The sequence below is a fragment of the Thamnophis sirtalis genome, unplaced genomic scaffold (assembly GCF_051295495.1).
Source record: "Thamnophis sirtalis isolate CommonGarterSnake01/CBP01778 unplaced genomic scaffold, rThaSir2_p1.2 scaffold_6, whole genome shotgun sequence".
Classification (NCBI taxonomy): domain Eukaryota; kingdom Metazoa; phylum Chordata; class Lepidosauria; order Squamata; family Natricidae; genus Thamnophis; species Thamnophis sirtalis.
The window spans coordinates 423204-446249 of record NW_028261386.1 but is presented as its reverse complement, the minus strand read 5'-3'; the positions used below and the strand labels follow the sequence as shown (position 1 = coordinate 446249).

General features: G+C 44.9%; 1 protein-coding gene and 1 non-coding gene across 2 annotated transcripts in view; both read left to right on the top strand.

Annotated features, from left to right (window-relative positions):
• Positions 1–484: 484 nt before the first annotated feature.
• On the top strand, positions 485–702 carry LOC148044833 (small nucleolar RNA U3). Its single transcript, XR_015697206.1, has one exon. It is a non-coding gene; the product is annotated as a small nucleolar RNA U3 (small nucleolar RNA).
• Positions 703–3696: 2994 nt separating this feature from the next.
• TEX14 (testis expressed 14, intercellular bridge forming factor) overlaps positions 3697–23046 on the top strand; it is an 85720-nt gene continuing 66370 nt past the window's right edge. The window contains 14 exon segments of the mRNA XM_087719104.1: positions 3697–3923; positions 5777–5942; positions 8224–8235; positions 8237–8282; positions 8285–8360; positions 10333–10427; positions 11476–11479; positions 11638–11748; positions 12601–12714; positions 14167–14290; positions 15513–15691; positions 17718–17869; positions 18130–18320; positions 21915–22062. Coding sequence (XP_087575230.1) covers positions 3712–3923; positions 5777–5942; positions 8224–8235; positions 8237–8282; positions 8285–8360; positions 10333–10427; positions 11476–11479; positions 11638–11748; positions 12601–12714; positions 14167–14290; positions 15513–15691; positions 17718–17869; positions 18130–18320; positions 21915–22062 — 1630 coding nt within the window. The 5' untranslated portion in view covers positions 3697–3711.

Here is a 23046-nt window from a genome sequence, read left to right as displayed (position 1 = left end):
TTATTCCAAAAACACCATCTGCCTAGGACGAATATAAAGCAACTGAAACGGATAGTAGCCTGTGTAAGGTCCCATCTGAAAGAAATTCTCTTGTCACCTGCAGCCCTTCGGCAGTGAAATAGTTAACAGAGCGCTCTTTCAAGTGGAGTGACGTCTGGCAGGACCCGCCTTTTCCGGTCGCTGTTGCGTTGAGCCCCGGAGCAAAGAAGCTCCTCTAAGTGAAGCGTGATTGGTTGTCCCGTTCCTTGATGCAAATTTAAACCCAAGGGGGCTTATGGGTTCGCTCGTTTAGCTAAAAAATATACGCTCTTGGGGCGGGGAGGAAGTATTATAGCAAATAAACTAATCTTGGTTTTTCGAAGTTTATTCCTGGCTGCGGAACGAACGAAGACCTGGAGGCCGTGTTTGTGGTTAGGGAGTCGGTCGCTGTGACTTGAAGAGGGGTCGCTGCGGGTGACGCCGTGGAATCGCGCTACTGTCCGTTAAGACTATACTTTCAGGGATCATTTCTATAGTATCCAACTAGAGAAATGCACTCGAAAGTGATCAGCTGAGCAAGCCACGAGGAGGAGGCGTAGTGTTCTCTCCTGAGCGCGAAGCCAGCAGGCGGTGCTACTTTCATGTGGCTGCTGCCTGCTATTGATGACCGTTCCGCCTCTTCCTTGCGGAGAGGCTGGAGGGAGAGAACGCAGTCTGAGTGGTTTGCTCGCTTCCCCACCCCCTTTTTAACTATGGTTTAATGATAGTCTCTTAAAGGTGACAGGAAAACTTGTTTAACTTGGTCACTTTTCTCTAGATATCCTCATTGATGACTTTGGGCCAATCGTTAGGCAATAGCAAGAGTTTTAGTCCGGCCTTAGCCATGTAAACTGATTGGGTGATTTTGAACCAATCACTGACATAGTAAGAGTTCTACACCCACTTTAGCCATTTAATGATTTTTGAGCTAATCGCCAGCAGATTGATTTCTAATCCCGCGTTTCGGCCAGCTGGTTAACTCGGGGCCAATCACTAAGTGACCCAGTCGGCTTTCAGCCAAGGAGAGCCTTCTCTGTGGCTGCTCCGACCCTCTGGAACGAGCTCCCCATGGAGATTCGAACCCTCACCACCCTCCAGGCCTTCCGCAAAGCCCTTAAAACCTGGCTGTTCCGACAGGCCTGGGGCTAAAGAGCTGTTGCCCCCGTCTCGAATGGTATGACTGTTGTGTGCTTTTAAATTATGTATTGTTATGTTTCGTCTTTTATTTTCTGTCTGTAATCCCCCTTCCCTGATTTGAATTGTGAGCCGCCCTGAGTCCCCTTGGGGGGGGGGGGGAAGGGCAGCATATAAATATAATCAAATCAATCAAGAGCCTGTGAGTTCCCTCAAGCATGAAAACTGACTGAGTCATTGTGGGTCAATCACCAGGAGACTGTGAGTTCTAGTCCCTCCTTAGGCATGAAAGCCGACTGGGTCACTTTGGGACCAGTTCCTCCTCCTCAGCCCAACCCACCTCGCAGGGTTGTTGTGGGGAAAAATAGGAGGAAGTTGGATATGTTCTTGCGTTATTTATAAACAATAAGAAATTGCAGGGAGGAAATAAATTTGGCTCAGCATGTTGTACTCATAAAACGCTGAGTTTCGAGTAGGGTTAGTTTTGTAAGCTTTTGTCATTCTTGCAAAATGTTCGGCTTCCTGGACTTCTGTATTTCTCTTAATAGTAAATTGTTTAATTTACGTAGCAATTTATTTCTCCCTGTGAAATGCCAATTCTGGCCAACTAAGCTATATTTCTAACTAGATGGATATCCGTGCTTCATGACAAAAGTCACGTGATCGGGCAATCCGTCTCGTTCCGATTCAATCTGTTGCTCAGTGGTGGTCGGTGATTGAAACACATAAGGGAGTATCGTTCCCGCCGCCTTGAGTCCGGAAGCAGTTCCATAGGTGTAAGGCGTAGACATTTTGGTGAGGTACCAACATTTAGTACTTTAAAGAGCCCCAGACCGCTCCTGAGTGAAGGAGTGGAATGTCTGCCAATTTGAACTGAGGTAACAGAATGTGAGGCAACTGGCAGTTGGAACAGAGTTTTTTCAGGTGGGGAGGGGGAGTAGAACTCCTTAACATTAGGGTATGTTAATTACTGTGTAAGAAATACTAACGATCTGATGGTCATTTCAAAAATTCCTTTCTTAGTGATCACCTAGAAGCCAAGAGAAACATACGTGCCAAATTTCAAATTTGTAGGCTTTACAGTTCTGGATATTTCGTGATGGTGCGTGAGTGGCCTTTTATATATATATATATATAGATTTTGAGCCTGGTTTCTTAATTGCTTTCCTCCTGTTCATTGGAACAGATGACAATTAGCACATTTCCATTCCTGGGGGCTTCAATCTACTTTTTTCATTTATTAAATGATTCATCCCTGTTACAGACATACTCCAGAAGACAACTATACAAGGTATCTTGGCTGTTGTAATTGATTTTTCCCTTCTTTTTCTTCATAATACATAAGAAGGGATCACTCTATTTAGAAAGGACTTCTCTGACACCGGATGTATAGGACTTCCAGGAAAACCTGATTTCAGATTATGAAATGGAAGAGCAAGGACTGGCGGGAAGTGGAAAGCACTGTGAAGTCCTAAGTGCTAATGCTTTTACATCGGTTTGGTGACTCGACCCCAGCAAATGGAGGGATGTGAGCTGTAGAAAAGGATCTGAGCATGCTAAGGAATCCCTGAGGAAGATAGTTGTAGGAGAAGAAACGGCAGAACCTGGGGGCGGAGTCAAAAGAGGAACCAGCCTAGAATCCTTACGTAATCACAAGCAAACTCAGTCCAGCTCCCTTGAACTCCGCTTACCCAGCGGTGTCCAATCTTTCCAACTTGGCGGCTCAGCCCGGTACAGGTGTGTGTGTGAGTGGCAGGCACGCTCATGGGCACAGCTCCCGTTTGTGTGAGTGACGCACACCCTCCACTTGCACAAATAGAGCTTTGCCCAGAAGGAGAGGGTATAGGTTTTCTTGCTTGATCAGGAGGTTGGACTAGAAGACCTCCAAGATCCCTTCCAACTCTGTTAGTGTATTTGCTGTGGCCCGCCACCAAAGCTGGACAGTGAGGTTGGGGAGGAGCATGGGCCAGTCCTGGAAGTAGGGAAAGGCTCGGACGAGGGCTGTGTGTCGGAGGCAGAGATGTGGCCGAGGCCACTTGGCAGTGATCAGGTGCCTACGGAGCTAGACAGCAGCGAGGCAGAGGAACAGCTGGAGCCTGTTCCCAGGGTGTGCATGTGTAGAGCTGCCAGAAGAAAAGAAGAAAACTCAGAAATCAGGGTGGACTTGGGAATAAAGCCACAGGTGGAAGGTGATTGGCCCTTCCCATAGGGAATAAAAGAGGAGCGAAAGGGGAGTGGGCTTTTGCGGGAAACAATTCCTTCCTTCGATCGTTAAATTCGTTTCAGGAGTGTGAAGATCTGTCCATGAATCTCAGAGACTCTGTGCCCAGCCTTTCCTTGCACAGCCCCTCATTGGGAAAATATTTACATGGCAGCTTTCCAAGGTAGATAAGGTCTGTGGTCCTAAATATTCCTCTGAAAGACTGTTTGCTGAATGTGGATGAGAGGAATTCACATCCGTTGAATAAAAGCGGTTTTGTCGGGACCTAGAGTCTGCCTCGTGCTTTTGGGGAAAGCCTCAGTCAGAACACTATTCTGTATTTTCCTAGCAAGACTCGGATGCGAAGTTCTCACTTTGTAGGGAAGACGGGCAGCACCAAATTTAACGAAGAAATGAAATCAATTGAGTGGAAGTTTTTCTCTTCTCGTTCTGTAGGAATCTCCACCCATTCGGTCAACTCCTTAGGACAAACTCCGCTCTTCACAGCTGCCTTGCTCGGACTGGGTAAACTGGTGGACATCCTCTTGGATTATGGATCGGACCCCAACCAGTAAGTACAAGACATAAATGGGTGAGATGTGGGATTCGGGTAAAATTAGGGTGGTGGTGGGGAGGGTTTGAATAAAATTATTTTGCGATTCTGCGGAAGGTATGAGGAAAACCCACTCTTTGCTCCTCCGTCGGGGCTCTTTGGGCCGAGCATCTCCAAAGAATTTGCAGTATCCCAACGGGGGTCAGGCAATAGCAATAGCAGTTAGACTTATATACCGCTTCATAGGGCTTTCAGCCCTCTCTAAGCGGTTTACAGAGTCAGCATATTGCCCCCACAGTCTGGGTCCTCATTTTACCCACCTTGGAAGGATGGAAGGCTGAGTCAACCCTGAGCCGGTGAGATTTGAACAGCCGAACTGCAGAACTGCAATCAGCTGAAGTAGCCTGCAGTGCTGCATTTAACCACTGCGCCACCTCGGTCAAGGATGGAGGGCAGGGGGACGATTGGCTGCTCTAGGAGCAGGTGCTGTGCTCCTGACTCGCTCTAGATTTTTTAAAATTAATATTATTTATTATGCTTTACTAAACACATTCATAAGGCTGCCCAACTCAGACATGATCGACTGTGTGCAGCTTACAAAATTTAAAAATCCACCGCATAATTAAAATACAACCCTACCTCACTCTTGTTAGCTTTGTTAACTTCCTCCTGAAGATACTTCCAGGTTTTGTTTTGTTTACTTCTACTTTTAGAATAGAATAAACCTGAATAGAATAACAGAGTTGGAAGGGACCTTAGAGGTCTTCTAGTCCAACCCCCTGCCTAGACAGAGGGTTTACTTCTACTGCTACTTCTACTACTTCTACTTTTACTCCTTCTTCTACTGCTTTTACTTCTACTACTACTTCTACTTTTTCTTTTACTTCTATTACTACTAGTAGTAGTACTTTTACTTCTACTACTACTTTTACTTCTACTACTTTTACTTCTACTAGTACTTCTACTTTGATTTTTACTTCTAGTACTTCTACTACTACTACTACTTTTACTTCTACTAGTACTTCTACTTTGATTATTACTTCTAGTACTTCTACTATTTTACTACCTTTATGTCTACATTTACTTCTATTAATACTTCTACTTCGTTTACTTCTACTACAATGTACTATTTCTACTACCTACTACTACTTCTACTTTTTCTTTTACTTCTATTACTACTACTACTAGTAGTTCTACTTTTACTTCTACTACTACTTTTACTTCTACTTCTACTTCTATTAGTACTTCTACTTTGATTTTTACTTCGAGTACTTCTACTACTACTACTACTTTTACTTCTACTAGTATTTCTACTTTTATTTTTACTTCTACTAGAACTTCTACTACTACTACTACTACTTTTATGTCTACATTTACTTCTACTACTAATACTTCTACTTTGTTTACTTCTACTACTATCTACTATTTCTACTACCCACTACTTCTACTTTTGCTTTACTTGTACTACTACTTTTACTTCTACTACTTCTACTTCTAATTTTCTTCACTTGTAAGCCTCAACTTACAAGTAAAGACACTTGGCAACCGGCTCATACTTATGACGGTTGCCGGATCCTTGGGGTCACGCGATCCCCTTTTGCAAGCTTCTGTCAACCAAAGTCCATGGGGGAAAGCCAGGTTCACTTAACAACCCTGTTGCTAACTTAACTTGTAGCGATTCACTTAACAACGGTGGCTAGAAAGGTCGTAAAACAATGTGAAACTCATGTAACAGCTTGCTCAGCAGGGGTCAGTTGTGGTCGTAAGTCGAAGATTATCTCTAAAAGAATCCGCTTTAAGAGAGTTAGAGGAAGTAGCGAAATCACGCATGAGTGAAGTTCATGGCTTTGCTGTTCTTGTTGTCGTTTCAGCCGCTGTTATGACGGGAGCACCCCTGTCCACGCAGCGGCCTTTTCCGGAAGCCAGTTCATTCTTAGCAAACTGCTGGACGCAGGCGGGGATCTGCGCTTCCACGACAAGGATGGGAGGACCCCGCAAAGCTGGGCCGTGACCGCAGGGAAGGAAAGCAGTGCGCAGGTGAGTGGTTGCGGGCGTTTAGTGATGCGCCGTTCGGACTCTTGTGGGTTGACGCTTTGTAGCATTGGGAGGAAGCGTGCAAACACAGAGAGACTCAGTCCGGGGTGTGGTGGTTAAAAGCGTGACCCGACAAAAGGGCGAACGTCAAAACCGCGCCCGACTAAACCGCGTCGCTGATGTCATCAACGCAGCAACAACAGCCAGCGCGGAGAAAGAAGGGCGTTTTACAATAGCGCGTTGAAAGAAAGCCGATTTGACTTAAGGTAAGGGTTAGGTTTAGGGTTAGGTTAAGGGTTAGGTAAGGGTTAGGTTTAGGTTTAGGGTTAGGTTAAGGGTTAGGTTTAGGGTTAGGTTAAGGGTTAGGTTAAGGGTTAGGTTTAGGTTTAGGGTTAGGTTAAGGGTTAGGTTTAGGGTTAGGTTAAGGGTTAGGTTTAGGGTTAGGTGTGGAGGTTAAGGGTTAAGGTAGTTAGGGTTAGGTTTAGGGTTAGGTTTAGGGTTAGGTTAAGGGTTAGTTTAGGGTTAGGTTAAGGGTTAGGTTTAAGTTAGGTTAAGGGTTAGGTTTAGGGTTAGGTTAAGGTGTTAGGTTAAGGGTTAGGTTTAGGTTTAGGGTTAGGAAGGGTTAGGTTTAGGGTTAGGTTTAGGTTAGGGTTAGGTTAGGGGTTAGGGTTAGGGTTAGGTTAAGGGTTAGGTTAAGGGTTAGGTTTTAGGGTTAGGTTAAGGTTAGGTTTAAGGTTAGGTTAAGGGTTTAGGTTTAGGGTTAGGTTTAGGGTTAGGTTAAGGGTTAGGTTAGGGTTAGGTTTAGGGTTAGGTTTAGGGTTAGGTTAAGGGTTAGGGTTAGGGTTAGGGTTAGGTTAAGGGTTAGGTTTAGGGTTAGGTTAAGGGTTAGGGTTAGGTTAGGGTTAGGTTAAGGGGTTAGGTTTAGGGTTAGGTTAAGGGTTAGGTTTAGGGTTGGGTAAGGGTTAGGTTTAGGGTTAGGTTTAGGGTTAGGTTTAGGGTTAGGTTAAGGGTTAGGTTTAGGGTTAGGTTAAGGGTTAGGTTAAGGGTTAGGTTTAGGGTTAGGTTTAGGGTTAGGTTTAGGGTTAGGTTAAGGGTTAGGTTTAGGGTTAGGTTTAGGGTTAGGTTAAGGGTTAGGTTTAAGGGTTAGGTTAAGGGTTAGGTTTAGGGTTAGGTTAAGGGTTAGGTTAAGGGTTAGGTTAAGGGTTAGGTTTAGGGTTAGGTTAAGGGTTAGGTTTAGGGTTAGGTTTAGGGTTAGGTTAAGGGTTAGGGTTAGGTTTAGCGGTTAGGTTTAGGGTTAGGTTAAGGGTTAGGTTAAGGGGTTAGGTTTAGGGTTAGAGGTTAAGTTAGGTTTAGGGTTACTTTTACAGCGCGCTTCTGTCTCCGCCCTGTTGTCGCCCTGTTGATGACGTCAGCAACGCGGTTTATTCGGGCGCAGTTTTGTCGTTCGCCCTTTTGTCGGGTGAACCAGTTAAAAGAACTTCCAATTAATTAGAAACTGGGAGATGGATATTTGGGTAGCCTCGTTTTTTTCCTCTTCCTTCCTCAGTCCCTTTCATTTTACCTTACTTTATTGTCATTGTACGTAATGTTGAAGAAATGTCCTTCTGGGTTCGGCTCCAAGTGGGGAAAAAGACACTGGAGACATGGAGGCTGCTTGGAAAGATGGTTTTCATGGTGGAAAGGACCACGTGGCTTGAGTCCTGAACAGAAAAGGGACCACATGCTTCAATGTTGGGGAGGAAGAAGAGAAGGGCTGAGGAAGGGATGCTGGGCTTTTTATAATCTGTTCGGCCCCACCTCTCTGTTTCCTGTTCCTGTGTAAGCAATGCATTCTTGATTGGTTAGTCAGACTCCCATGGGGCCATGCAGGGGCAACTCTCTAGTATAGATAGAGACTAGTATAGATCTATTTCAAGCTATTTAGCTCTCATCAGCTAGCATTACCTTACTGGGAATCGAAAATATATTTGTATAAAATTATATTGATTTAAAACATATAACTTGATATGAATTATAGGTGATGACTGTGGAAGGGATGCACGAAAGTTTTTTGTAACCAATTGACGAACTTTCTACAATTTGTAATGGGAGGTGATTTTAAGGTGTTTGTGTTTATTCAAAAAATAAAATTTATATATATATATATAAAAAATTCTACCCCACTGTTCATTCCACCCCCTTACCGTGTATTTCAAAAATTGCCCCCTTTTCCCCTGGTAAACTAATTTCGGTTTTGCACAGAAACCCACAGCTTCACCTGTTGGATTGCGGTTTTACTTTTCAGATGCTCGAATTTAATCCAACGATGCACCACTCATATGCAAGTGGTCCTGCCAAACCAGTCCTTGGATTTATGAGGAAAGTGGACTCCCCCAGAGCTCTGGTGCACAGCCCTTCCAAGTTTGGGGGGTTTACTCAAGGGTAAGTGTCCCTTCACTCTCCCATAATAATCCAGCAGTGCTTGGGGGAGGAAATTTCCAAGGCAAGGCATGCTTTCCTGTAGGCTCCTCTGGCAGAGAAAAGGCCAAAAATGCCTGTCCAGCTGGGGAATTCTGGGAGGGGAAGTCCTCCCCTCTTAAAGCAGGCTGGCTGGGGATTCTGGGAGTGGAAGTCCTCCCCTCTTAAAGCATTCTGCCTGGGAATTCTGGGAGTGGAAGTCCATCCCTCTTAAAGCATGCTGGTTGGGGAATTCTGGGAGTGGAAGCCACCCCTCTTAAAGCATTCTGCCTGGGGAATTCTGGGAGTGGAAGTCCATCCCTCTTAAAGCATGCTGGCTGGGGAATTCTGGGAGTGGAAGTCGTCCCCTCTTAAAGCATTCTGCCTGGGGAATTCTGGGAGTGGAAGTCCTCCCCTCTTAAAGCATTCTGCCTGGAGAATTCTGGGAGTGAAGTCCTCCCCTCTTAAAGCATTCTACCTGGGGAATTCTGGGAGTGGAAGTCCTCCCCTCTTAAAGCATTCTGCCTGGGGAATTCTGGGAGTGGAAGTCCATCCCTCTTAAAGCATGCTGGCTGGGGAATTCTGGGAGTGGAAGTCCTCCCCTCTTAAAGCATTCTGCCTGGGGAATTCTGGGAGTGGAAGTCCTCCCCTCTTAAAGCATTCTACCTGGGAATTCTGGGAGTGGAAGTCCTCCCCTCTTAAAGCATTCTGCCTGGGGAATTCTGGGAGTGGAAGCCCTCTCCTCTAAAGCATTCTGCCTGGGGGATTCTGGCAGTGGAAGTCCTCCCCTCTTAAAGCATTCTGGCTGGGAATTCTGGGGAGTGGAAGTCCATCCCTCTAAAGCAGGCTGGCTGGGGAATTCTGGGAGTGGAAGTCCTCCCCTCTTAAAGCATTCTGGCTGGGGAATTCTGGGAGTGGAAGTCCATCCCTCTTAAAGCATTCTGCCTGGGGGATTCTGGCAGTGGAAGTCCTCCCCTCTTAAAGCATTCTGCCTGGGGGATTCTGGCAGTGGAAGTCCATCCCTCTTAAAGCATTCTGCCTGGGGATTCTGGGAGTGGGAAGTCCATCCCTCTTAAAGCAGGCTGGCTGGGGAATTCTGGGAGTGGAAGTCCTCCCCTCTTAAGCATTCTGGCTGGGGAATTCTGGGAGTGGAAGTCCATCCCTCTTAAAGCATTCTGCCTGGGGATTCTGGCAGTGGAAGTCCTCCCTCTTAAAGCATTCTGCCTGGGGGATTCTGGCAGTGGAAGTCCATCCCTCTTAAAGCATTCTGCCTGGGGGATTCTGGGAGTGGAAGTCCATCCCTCTTAAAGCAGGCTGGCTGGGGAATTCTGGGAGTGGAAGTCCTCCCCTCTTAAAGCATTCTGCCTGGGGGATTCTGGGAGTGGAAGTCCTCCCCTCTTAAAGCATTCTGGCTGGGGAATTCTGGGAGTGGAAGCCCACCCCTCTTAAAGCATTCTGGCTGGGGAATTCTGGGAGTGGAAGCCCACCCCTCTTAAAGCATTCTGCCTGGGGATTCTGGGAGTGGAAGTCCACCCCTCTTAAAGCATTCAGGCTGGGGAATTCTGGAGTGGAAGTCCATCCCTCTTAAAGCATTCTGCCTGGGGATTTCTGGGAGTGGAAAGTCCTCCCCTCTTAAAGCATTCTGGCTGGGGAATTCTGGGAGTGGAAGTCCATCCCTCTTAAAGCATTCTGCCTGGGGAATTCTGGCAGTGGAAGTCCTCCCCTCTTAAAGCATTCTGCCTGGGAATTCTGGGAGTGGAAGTCACCCATCTTAAAATGGTTCAATGCTCTAGATGTGAGCATTGATATAGTGGGGTTAGTAATAAGAAGCAAATAAGTACATCTGTCCATTTTTAAAAATAATAATTATGCTAGGGAAACACAAAACTGCCTCGTTCATTGCTGTTCCGTCCCATTTCCAAAATCCCCCTCACAGTTTTTCCATCTCGTCCTTCAGGGCAACGGATAGTCCTCTTGGGAGGTTCATGAAGCGTGCGAGCAGCATGTCGCAAAGCATCTTCAGTTTCGGCTTTGAGGAAGGTAAGAGGACCGGTTCAAGATGGCGGCGATCCTGAGGCCTCCATTCGTCCAGGGTGTGTACGCACAACACACAAATACACAGGGTCAAGTGTCCAGTAAGGGGCTTTGGGGAGGCCTGCCCAAGACGGTATGAACGTCCAAGGAAGTGGGTTTTGATGGCCCTCAAAGAGAATCTCCTGAAATTGTGAGCTGTTAGCCGGGGAACAGACTGCCACATGATGTGAAGCAGCCCTTTTTTGGATTTTTTTTGAGGTCTTCGAAGAGAGGCTATCTGGTAACATTGTAGGATGTTGCCAGTTCTTCTCAATTCTTCCTTCTTTCCCTCTTTTTTTCATTCCTTCCTTCTCTCCCTCCCTCCCTCACTTTCCTTCCTTCCTTCCTTCCTTCCTTCCTTTTTCTTTCCTTATTTCTTCCTTCCTTCCCTTTCTTTCTTTCTTTCTTTCTTTCTTCTCTCCTTCTTTTATGTTCTATCCCTTTCTCATTCCTCCCTCCCTTTTCTCATTCTTCCTTCCTTCCCTCTGTTTTTTCCTTTCCTTTCCTTCCTTTCATCCCTCACTCTCCTTTCTCCATTCTCCTTCCTTTTTGTTTGCTTCATTCATTCTTCCTTTCCTTCCTTCCCTCCATCTTTTATCCTTTTCTTTCTTCTCTTTTTTCCTCTTCTCTCCTCCCTTCCCCTTTCCCTTCTTTTCCCTTTCCTTCCCCTTTCCCTTTTCTTCCCTTCCTTCCCCCTTTGTCCTTTTCTCTCTTGTCTTTTTCTCTCTTCTCTCCTCCCTCCCTCACTCCCTTCTTTTTGCTTTGCCTTTCCTTTTCTCCCCTTCGCTCGTCCTTTCCTCCTCCTTTTTCTTGCTTTCTTTTCTCGTCCTTCCTTTCTTCCTTCCTTTCCGTTCCTTTGATTCTTTCCCTTCCCTTTCTCCTTCCTTTTCCCGCTCTCTTTTTTCCTTCCGAGGTGGCGCAGTGGTTAAATGCAGCACTGCAGGCTACTTCAGCTGACTGCAGTTCTGCAGTTTGGCTGTTCAAATCTCACCGGCTCAGGGTTGACTCAGCCTTCCATCCTTCCGAGGTGGGTAAAATGAGGACCCGGATTGTTGTTGGGGGCAATATGCTGACTCTGTAAACCGCTTAGAGAGGGCTGAAAGCCCTATGAAGCGGTATATAAGTCTAACTGCTATTGCTATTGCTATTCCTTCCCTCCCTCCCTCCAGTTTTTTCTCACCAGCAAGAGGCAGCTGGGCTACCTGGCTTCCATCCCCATCATCGCGGACAAGGAAGTGGTTCAAGCCGATGACGAGCCCACCTTCTCTTTCTCCACTGGGCCTTATATGAACATGACCAAGTAAGTACGGAGCAGAGATGGGCCCTGTCACCAACACCAAGTGAGGACTCAGCACCCTCCCTGGCCAGGCTGCCCTGCCCCCAGCCAGACCCAGCCTCCGTTCCCAGCCCATTCCACCTACCTACCTACTTTCCAAGGTTGCCGTCGTGCTACTCCCCCATCCTCGCTGTTCTGACCCCCCTCGTTCCACACCCAAGGACACTCCGAGCCAAAGATAAGTTACGGCATTTAATTAACAGACAGACAGGTCCTTGGCAGCAAACCGGCACAGACAAGCTTGGGCAGCAATAAACACAGATAAGCCCTGGCAGCAATCCAGCCTGCCAAGCTTCTAACAAGGTTCTCCGACATTCGATCCTGTGTTGACTTCTGCAAAGAGGGACGTGTGCACAAGTAGTCTTTTTTATAGTCTGGAGAGGAGCCTAATGACCACCAGCTGAGCTCAATTACCTCCTGTAATTGCATAATTGTTCTTGACGCTGAGTAGCTCTTCGATGGCGTGCATCCAGGAGCAACTCACTACTGGCTTCCGGCTCACTCTCCCTTGTCTCCTCCCCACTGGTCCAAGGCTCAGGCGCCTCCTGGTGGGCAACCAGCCTCTCTGCGCCCTGCTCGGAGTTGGAACCCTGTCTAGGGTCCTCCACATCCTCCAGAGCCGACTCATAGGGCCCCTCGCTGTCGGAGTCTGGTGGCAGCTCCAACGGCTCCTGCTGGGCCACAACACTCACCTAACCCGAATTCTTCCCCTTTGGCCCACTCTCACCTTTCCCTCCTGCAAGGCATGTCCACAGCACGCATGGGGCCGGTAGCTGGGTGGGCAAAAACGACAACCCACCCTCTTTATCCCCACAGCCTGATGTGGGGAGGCAGCCGCGTGACCGTCAAGGAGCTGAACATTCAGCCTCACCAACATTGCAGCAAGCTGCGCCTCTCTGACCTCCTCTTGGCTGAGCAGGAGTACAGCAGGTACGAAACCTGTGTGTGTGTGTGTGTGTGTGTGTGTGTTGTGTGTGTGTGTGTGTGTGTGTGTGTGTGTAAAGCCACAAAGCTTTGTGCATTCATGATGGGGTGTGCATGCCCCCCCCCCCCGCAATCATCTTCTTTTAATGATCCCATAATGCCTTGCAGGGTGGTGTCTGGGCAACTGAAATGGAGCTGAGTGCCGGATGCCCTTCCTGTCGCCAGTGCGGAGTTATATTCCGCAGATATCTTCTCATGGTGTCCATAGAGAGAAATATCTGCCTCTGCCTGGGGTCTGTTCTGACCGAGGCTTCCCGAGAGCATGAAGCCAAATCCTTGTCCCGACAAAAACCCCTTTTATTAATTGACTGTGAATTCTGCTCATTCACATCCAGCAAAGTCTTTCGAGGGAGGATTTACGGTCACAGACCTTCTCTGGCTTGGAGTGCTGCCAGGCCGATCTCTGCAAAACTGGGCAAGGAGCCTCGGAGAGTCATGAACCAATGAAGCGAACTAATTGTCTCCTGCAAACTCCACTCCCCTTTCGCTCCTCTTTTAGTCCCTATGGGAGGGGCCATTCACCGTCCACCTGTGGCCTTACTCCCAAGTCGACCCCTGTTCTTTAGCTCTTCCCTTCCTCTGGCAGCTCTGCGCATGCGCACACTGGGAACAGGCTCCAGCTGTTCATCTGCCTCACTGATGTCTGACTCCAAAGGCAGCTGATAACTGTCAGATGGCCTTGGCCCCCTCTCTGCCTCCGACACAGAGCCCTCATCTGAGCCTTCCCCAGACTCCAGGACTGGCCCAGGTTCCTCTCCAACCTCCTCACTGTCTGAATCGGCTGCCAGTTCCGCCAGCGGGCCACAACACTTTTTTTGCCACAGTTCTTAAGCAAATTACTGCTAGTTGTTAAGCGTCATTAAACGAATCCGGTTTTCTTCATGCTTGTCAGAAGCCCCCTGGGAAGGTCATAAAAGGGGATCATGTGACCCCGAGACACTGCAACCATTATAAATATAAATTTTGATCACATGTTCCTTTGGGAATGCTACGATGGTCGTAAGTGTGAGGACTGGACATAAGTAACTTTACCAGTGCCGTGTTAACAGAATGGTCACTAAACCATCATCATTTCACGACCCCCATAGTCCCTTGCGGAGCGGAGTCTGGGCAACTGAATGCAGAGTTTTAGTGGCCGGATGCCCTTCTTGTCGCCAGGGGGGAGTTTTGTCTCAGCAGATGTATTCTCAGTGTGCCCAAAGAGAGAAATCTCTTGCCTCTACCTAGGATCGAACTCACAGTTCGATGATTGTGAGGCAGGAGGTCCAGATCTAGGCCCACGGCACCACTCTCGCACGACCGCCGCGGTGAGATGGAGAAGTGGACTTGGGCTCTGTCCCCCCCTTTTGATTCTGGGTCCTCTCTTCGAACGCGGGTCCTTCTCTTCCCGCTTTGCAGCCAGCTTCACCACCCTCACCTGCTGCTGCTGATGGCCGTCTGTCTGTCCAGCGACTTGGAGAAGACTCGGCTGGTGTTCGAGAGGGTGAATTTCGGGTCTCTCTACAGCATCCTTCACGAGAGGGTAAATTTGGGGTCGTCCCGTTTGTCTTTTGTCGCTTCCCACCCGTGGGGGCTCCTGAGCTGCGAATAGCCCCCCCCCTCTCTCTCTCGTCTGTCCTTGAACAACCCTGCGAGGTAGGACGGTGTGCTGAATGGAAGTTCCCAGATTTAAAGTGTTTTCCGCCTGAATTCAGCATTGGGAGGACAACTAGGCCCCGTTGAAGACCTGTGGACTTCAACTCCCAGAATTCCTGAGCCAGCATAGCTGGCTCAGGAATTCTGGGAGTTGAAGTCCACAGGTCTTCAACGGGGCCTAGTTGCCCGCCCCAATCCAGCCTACAAATTTAGCGTTTCGCCAGAGTTTTAGTTCCTCTTTAGCAATTGCCTCTTGCCTGTGTTGTCCACGCATTGCAGAAACTTGTGTCTGGGGGATTCTGGGAATTGAAGTCCATCCATCTTAAAAGCATGCAAGCTAGGGAATTCTGGGAATGAAATCCATCCATCTTAAAGCATGCAAGCTAGGGAATTCTGGGAATGAAACCCATACATCTTAAAGCAGGCTGCCTGTGGAATTCTGGGAGTGGAAGTCCACCCCTCTTAAAGCATGCTGGCTGGGGGATTCTGGGACTTGAAGCCCATCCATTTTAAAGCATTCTGGCTGGGGAATTCTGGGAGAGGAAGTCCAGTCACCTTAAAGCATGTTGGCTGGGGAATTCTGGGACTTGAAGTCAACCCGTCTTAAAAGCATGTTGGCTGGGGGATTCTGGGAGTGGACGTCCACCCATCTTAAAGTATGCTGGCTAGGGAATTCTGGGAATGGAAGTCCATCCATTTTAAAGCATGCTGGCTGGGGAATTCTGGGAGTTAGAGTAGCACCATCTCCTGACCACATTAGAAACACCAGTTCAATTCTATCTGCAGAAAAGAGTCCCTTAGATAGCTATTATTATTGTTATCATTATTATTATTTAATTTTAATTTATTATCCATTATTTAATTTATTATCCATCCACCTTACTGTGGGACGACTTCCAATATCAAAAATCCAAAATTATAGGAACCAAATATTACAAAACATATTTTTAACAGATACAAAACATTTTGTATTAGTTGACCTGTGCAATATTGCCGTACTGCCCACCTCCCTTGGACATTTAAGGGAGATTCCAATTCTTGTAGCCAATGTTTCTCCCCCCCCCCCCCCCCGCTTCTTCCCTCTCACCCCTTCCCATCGGCCGCCCTAGCGCTCCGAGTTCCCTGTGCTGCACATGGAAACGATTGTGCACCTGCTGATGCAGGTGAGCGACGCCCTCCGCTACCTCCACCTGCGTGGCTTCGTTCACCGGACGCTCAGCTCTTACGCCGTGGTGATTGTACTGACTGGGGAAGCGAAGCTGACCAACCTGGAGCACATGATTGAAAGGTAAGCCCACGCCACCTCCCCTCCCCTTGGCTCTTTCAATGTCCTTTCCCTCCCCTCCCTCCCCTCTCTTGCCCTCCCTTCCCTTCAAGGAGGAAGACACTGGGCAGCCATTTGTCTGAAATGCTATAGACCAGGGGTCGGCAAACTTAAACACTCAATGAGCCATTAAGGTCCTAACCGGAAGCTTTCCGTTTAGTTCTGGAGCTGACCGGAAGTCCGGTTCCCCCACTATAGAGTCTCCTCCTAGCATGGCGTCTTTTTTCCTCTGTCGATCGGAAGTCTGCTTCCTCCCCCCCACCCCACCCCAATAGCGTCTCCTCCTAGCGCAGCATCCTTTTTCCACTACCGGTCCTAAGCGAAAGCCCTATCAATTGTCGAGCCGACTGGCGGCAGGGAGCCGCAGCAGAGGGATGAAAGAGCCACATGCGGCTCCAGAGCCGCAGATTGCTGACCCCTGCTATAGACCAGTGATAGCTAACTCTTTTTTGGCTCCCGTGCCAAAAGTGGGGGAACGCAGGGGGGTTGTGCGTTGGCGTGCCACACCTATAATGCTATGCGCGTGACCTCAGCGTGCATGCACGCACGACCACCACCCCTCACGCACATGTCCGTGCCACCAGCACTTCCCCCGCCCCTGCATTTGGCACACTTTTTTCACCCTCCCCAGGCTCCGGAGGCCTCCCCTGCCCCCCATGGAGGCCCTCTGGAGGCTTCAGGAGCTTTCCTGAAGCCTCCAGAGGGCGAAAAACCGGCCCTACAGCGAAATCCTTAGTTCAGGAACGGCGACTTCTGGTTTGTCCATAGGGGCATTTTTTGCCTTCCGGGGCCTTCAGCCTTCCTTTCCTTTTCCTTTCCTTTTCCTTTCCTTTCCTTTTCCTTTTCCTTTTCTTTTCCTTTCCTTTCCTTTTCCTTTTCCTTTCCTTTTCCTTTTGCCTTTCCTTTTCCTTTCCTTTTCCTTTCCTTTTCCTTTCCTTTTCCTTTCCTTTTCCTTTCCTTTTCCTTTCTTTTCCTTTTCCTTTCCTTTTCCTTTTCTTTTCCTTTTCTTTTTGCCCTTTCCTTTTCCTTTCCTTTTCCTTTCCTTTTCCTTTTCCTTTCCTTTTCCTTTTCCTTTCCTTTCCTTTCCTTTTCCTTTCCTTTCCTTTTCCTTTCCTTTCCTTTTCCTTTTCCTTTTCTTTTCCTTTCCTTTCCTTTTCCTTTTCCTTTCCTTTTTCTTTCCTTTCCTTTCCTTTTCCTTTTCCTTTCTTTTTCCTTTCCTTTTCCTTTTCCTTTCTTTTCCTTTCCTTTTCCTTTTCCTTTTCCTTTCCTTTTCCTTTCCTTTTTCTTTCTTTTCCTTTTCCTTTTCCTTTTCCTTTCTTTTTCCTTTCCTTTTCCTTTCCTTTTCCTTTTCCTTTCCTTTTTCTTTCTTTTCCTTTTCCTTTTCCTTTCCTTTCCTTTCCTTTTCCTTTTCCTTTTCTTTTTCCTTTCCTTTTCCTTTCTTTTTCCTTTTCCTTTCCCTTTCCCTTTCCTTTTTCTTTCTTTTCCTTTCCTTTCCTTTTCCTTTCTTTTTCCTTTCCTTTTCCTTTTCCTTTTCCTTTCTTTTTCCTTTCCTTTTCCTTTCCTTTTTCTTTCTTTTCCTTTCCTTTTCCTTTCTTTTTCCTTTCCTTTCCTCTTCTTCTCCGTTCCTTCTCCTTTGCTCCCTCTTTGCTTCCTCCCCTCCCCTCCTCTCCCTCTCTCTGACAATATAGCTTTGCAACAAATTAGAATTTGCCGATCAGGTTGCAATTCCAATCTGATTTACCTGATGAACCAACCTCAGTCTTCTAAATCTGAAACTAAAAATAACCCTCCAACCCTTAGCAGAGGGCTAAGCTGCCTCTTATCTGATCGCTCTCTCGGTCCCGCTCTCCCAAGGACTTTCCCTCATACCATGGTCGTCCCCCGGCCCCCATGATGCGGGAGATCTCCAAAGGACGGTGGTCTCGCCCCCCCCCCGGGGGGGGGCACCTGTTCTTCCCCAACCCTGAGCATCATCTTCCCTTTTCGGCAGCAAAGACGGAGGGGAGCGCAGTGACCTGACCCGAGTGCCCATCCCTCCTCAGCTGTACAAGTGGTGCGCCCCAGAAGTGATCCTGGAGCGGACAGCGACTGTCAAGTCTGACGTCTACAGTTTTTGCGCCGTCATGCAGGAGGCGTTTACAGGTAGAGCAAAGAACTGAAGTCTAGTTTTTGATTTTCTTTTCCTATTTGCTTTTGTATTTTTTTTTAAAAAAAATATTCAGTGTTTTCCTCTTGTAAGGTTAAAGTGTTGTTGGAAGAAACGTCCATCTGGGTTCAGTTCCAAGTGGGGAAATAGACACTGGAACCATGGAGGCTGCTTGGAAAGATGGTTTAATCCTTGTCTTTCTTTTGATGCCTTCTCGCCTCCCACTGCGCATAACCACGCGTGTTTTTTTCCCCAGACACAGTTCCCTGGGACGGATTGGACGGTCCGTCCATCAAAGATCGCATCACCACCGGCCAGTGGTTAGAAGCCGATGCCAGGCTCTCCAAGCCGTATTACGACATGGTGAAGACAGGCCTGGAGTCCAGACCCAAGCAGCGCACGATGAACCTGCAAGATATCCGCTACATTCTGAAGAACGACTTGAAGGTAAAAGTGGAGGGAATTTAATTTAATTTAATTTATTTAATTTAATTATTTAATTTAATTATTTAATTTAATTTAATTTAATTTTTAATATTTAATTTAATTTAATTATTTAATTTAATTTAATTTTTAATATTTAATTTAATTTAATCTTTAATTTTTAATTTAATTTTTAATGTAATTTTTAATATTTAATGTAATTTTTAATTTAATGTAATTTTTAATTTTAATTTTTTAATTTAATTATTTAATTTAATTATTTAATTTAATTATTTAATTTAATTTTAATTTTTTTAATATTTAATTTCATTTAATCATTTAATTTAATTTAATTTTTAATATTTAATTTAATCATTAATTTAATTTAATTTTTAATATTTGATTTAATTTAATTTTTAATATTTAATGTAATTTTTAATTTAATTTTAATATTTAATGTAATTTTTAATTTAATGTAATATTTAATTTTAAATTTTATTTTAATTTAAAATTTAATTTTAATTCAAAATTTAATTTTAATTTAAAATTTAATTTTAATTCAAAATTTAATTTTAATTCAAAATTTAATTTTAATTCAAAATTTAATTTTAATTCAAAATTAAAATTTAATTAAAATTAAATTTAAAATTTAATTTTAATTTTAAATTAAAATTAAATTTATCTTAAAGTTGCCAAGTTTGGAGAACCTTGATTTAGAGCTTTCAATCACGTCCCACTCTTTCCCTTCTTACCAATTCCATGGGGTAGCCTAATTTCATTTTTTTTAAAGATTACTGATAGTGGTATCATCGCGATGAAGAAGAGAAGAGGTGAAAGTGAATCACCCTGGGAAATTCCTCGCTTGATATTAACCATTCCGTAGATCTCATTCCCTACTGCCAACTCAGTTCTCCATTGTTTCATCGCCTTTTCATTAAAGGATGTAATATTTTTGCTAATGCCAGTTGTTTCTAAGCATTTTATGATCCAACTATGTGGCAGTGAGTCAAATGCCTTTTTGTAATCAATCCAGACCATATTCAAGTTCGTTTTTCTGTTTTTACAATTTTCTAATATCATTTTATCAATTAGAAGCTGATCTTTTGTGCCCCTGCTCCTTCTTTTGTTGCCTTTTTGCTCTACTGGCAAGTTGTTGTTTGTTTCCAAATAATCCATCATGTTATCTGCAATAATGCCTGTGATTAATTTGAAGGTTGTTGGCAAGCATGTTATTGGTCTGTAGTTTTCAGGTATTGTTCCTTTAGTTGCATCTTTCTGAATCAAGTATGTTTTTTCCAGTTGTCAACCATTCATCAATTTGACCATTTTGTAAAATTTCATTCAGTTGCCTGGCCAATATTGCATGTAAACTGGTCAGATATTTGAGCCAGAAACCATGTAATTTGTCATTTCCAGGTGATGTCCAATTCTTTACTTTTTTTACCCGATTTTTGCCCATCTCAGTTGTTATTTCTAATACTTGCATTTGTTTGTTGCCAATGCTTTTCTCAAAGTCCTTATTGTAGTCCTTTGCATTTTCCCACAATTCTTTCCAGAATTCAGCCGTGGCCTGCTTTTCTGGTTTTACATTTTTGGTTTCACCATTCACATTAAGACTTTGATAAAAACGCCGTTGGTCTGATCGAAATTGCTGATTTTGTTTATATTGGATGATTCGTGCCTCATATCTTTCAATTTTTCTAGCTGTTGCTGTTATCTGCTGTTTCACAATCTCTACAGCTTCATTGATGTTTCTTGTATCCAATCTATATCTTCTGATTAGCCGATCTATGATTTTGTTGTTTTTAAGCCGTTGCTCATGCATGTTCTTTAAGTTACTAGCATCTGCCCTTAATTTTTTGACTTTTTGTTCTAATCGGATTTTCCACTTTGGCTTTGATGCTTTTTCCATTGTGTGACTAGGTACTTTGATTTTAATGCCTAGTTCATTAGTGACTATTACAGCTGCACTGTACATTAACTGATTCGTTTCAAAGATGGATCCCGATTCAATTGTTGAAAGCACTGCATTAACCATTTTCATGATAGGGGCCAAAATTTTCTTAGGCACAGTTTTTAATGATGGTAAACGTTGCCTCTCCTCATTAGACAGAAAATGCTCCATGATCTTATCCTTCAATTCTTTTTGTTTTTGAGTTAGTTCATCAGTTGGTTCAATGATAACTGGTTCTGGTGGTGGTGGTGTTATTTCCTCCCCGAGAGCTTCTTCTGGGAGTTCTACTACAATGTCTTTAGTTGTGTCTTGAATATCAGTTATTTCCGCTTGTGATGTTGTCTTTTTTGGTTTTGTAAATTGCCTGAATTTCCTCAAGTTCAACTTCACTAAACACTTTATTCCGTATAATAAATCGCCTTTGATCTGCTAGTCGTTGTTCACTAACATTTGAATCTGGATATTGTTGTTTCCATAATTCATACATTCGCTTTAAATAGCCTCTTTTTTTCTGGCTCTGAGTTGTAATAACAGGCCATTATGGCACGGTTTTCATCTGCACTATATTTTTGTCGTTTTGTTGACTGGTCCACTTGTAGCCCACTTGTCGACGGATGCCCAGGGATCTCAATATCCACCACGGCCCTTGTTAACCCGCGTGACGACTGATGCGGTATAGAATTTTTATTCGTTTCTTTCACCAAGTTGTATGGGTTGGCGGGTTTTTTATGGGGCCAGGTTGCCAACCTGACCCCAACCCTCCTCCTTTCTTATCCAGGCTTGGGACTGGCAACGGCGGAGTAGTAGTAGTAGTAGTAGTAGTAGTAGTAGTAGTAGTAGTAGTAGTTATTATTATTCTCTTTCATTCCATTCTATTCTATTCTATTCTAATTCTTATTCTTATTCTCTTCCATTTCCCTCCCCTTCCATTCTCTATTCTATTCTTATTCTTATTCTCTTCCATTTCATTTCATTCCAATCCTATTCTATTCTTATTCTTATTCCCTTCCATTTCCCTTCCATTCTCTATTCTATTCTATTCTATTCTATTCTATTCTATTCTAATTCTCTTCCATTTCCCTTCCCTTCCATTCTGTATTCTATTCTAATTCTTATTCTCTTCTCTTCCCATCCCATCCTATTCTATTCTTATTCTTATTCCCTTCCATTTCCCTTCCTTCCCTTCCATTCTCAATTCTATTCTATTCCAATTCTTATTCTTATTCTCTTCCATTTCCTTCCCTTCTTATTCTATTCTTATTTTCTTCCCCTTGTATTTTATTCTATTATTCTTATTTTCTTCCCCTTGTATTCTATTCTATTCTTATTCTTATTCTCTTCCATTTCCTTCCTTTCCTATTCTATTCTATTCTTATTCTCTTCCATTTACTTCCCTTCCTATTCTATTCTTATTTTCTTCCCCTTGTATTCTATTCTATTCTTATTCTCTTCCATTTCCCTTCCATTCTCTATTCTATTCAGTCTATTCTAGCCTATTCTATTCTTATTCTTATTCTTATTTTCTTCCCATTCTATTCTATTCACAGAAAAAAAACTTATGTCCATCAAATTTAAAGAAAATAAATGAATAAATGGGCCACTATGTGGACCAAGCGTTCTGCTAACTGGTTCTTCGTTTTTCTTTCCTTTCTTTTCCCCTCCAGGATTTACTAGAATCTCGCAAGCACCGTCCCGAGGGACATCCAGAATCTCCCAAGCCCGAAATCCAAGCCAATATCAATATCTGTTTGCCTTCCGCCTCGGCTTTTGAGGTTAAGAAGCCAAGACTGCAAGAAGAAAAGGCTCACGTAGGTTGGTGTCCTCTTTGGCGGCTGAGAGGCTGGGCGTAACGAGAGCCTGGAAAAGGATGTATGTGTGTTTAGATCTCTGCTTGGTGAGGTTTCCTCACTGCTCAGGAATTCTGAAATGGAGGGCTAAATTTGGGGGGGGGGGCAGGGAGAAAGGATGTTAGTAGGTGAAGTAGGCTATTTTGAGCCAGAAATTGGCGTAAATTGTGAAGTCCGGCAACTTTAGGCAACTCAAATATTGTTATATCGGGTGAATCAAGTAGCTGGTTAATTTCTTTGGCTGTAGAATACGGCATTCAGTTTTGGTCGCCACGATGTAGAAAAGATGTGGAGACTCTAGAAAGAGTGCAGAGAAGAGCAACAAAGAGGATTAGTGGACTGGAGGCTAAAGCATATGAAGAACGGTTGCAGGAACTGGGAAGGTCTAGTTTAATGAAAAGAAGGACCAGGGGAGACATGATAGCAATCTTCCAATATCTCAGGGGTTGCCACAAAGAAGAGGGAGTCAAGCTATTCTCCAAGGCACCTGAGGGTAGAATAAGAAGCAATGGGTGGAAACTAATCAAGGAGAGAAGCAACTTAGAACTGAGGAGGAATTTCCTGACAGTTAGAACAATTAATCAGTGGAACAGCTTGCCTCCAGAAGTTGTGAATGCTCCAACACTGGAAGTGTAGATGTAGTGGGTTAAGGCACCAGGCTAGAAAGTGGGAGTCTGTGAATTCTAGTCCCACCTTGGACATGAAACCCAGCCGGGGGACTTTGGGCCAAACACCAGGAGATTGTGAATTCTAGTCCAGCCCTAGGCAAGGTAGCTGGCTGGGTAACTTTCGGCCCAATCACCAGGGGACGGTGAGTTCTATTCCTGCCTTAGCCATGAAAGTCAACGTGGGGACTTTGGGCCAATCACCAAGAGACGGTGAGTTCGAGTTCCACCACAGCTACAAAAACCAGTTGGGTGACTTGGAGCCAGTCCCTCTCTCTCAGCCC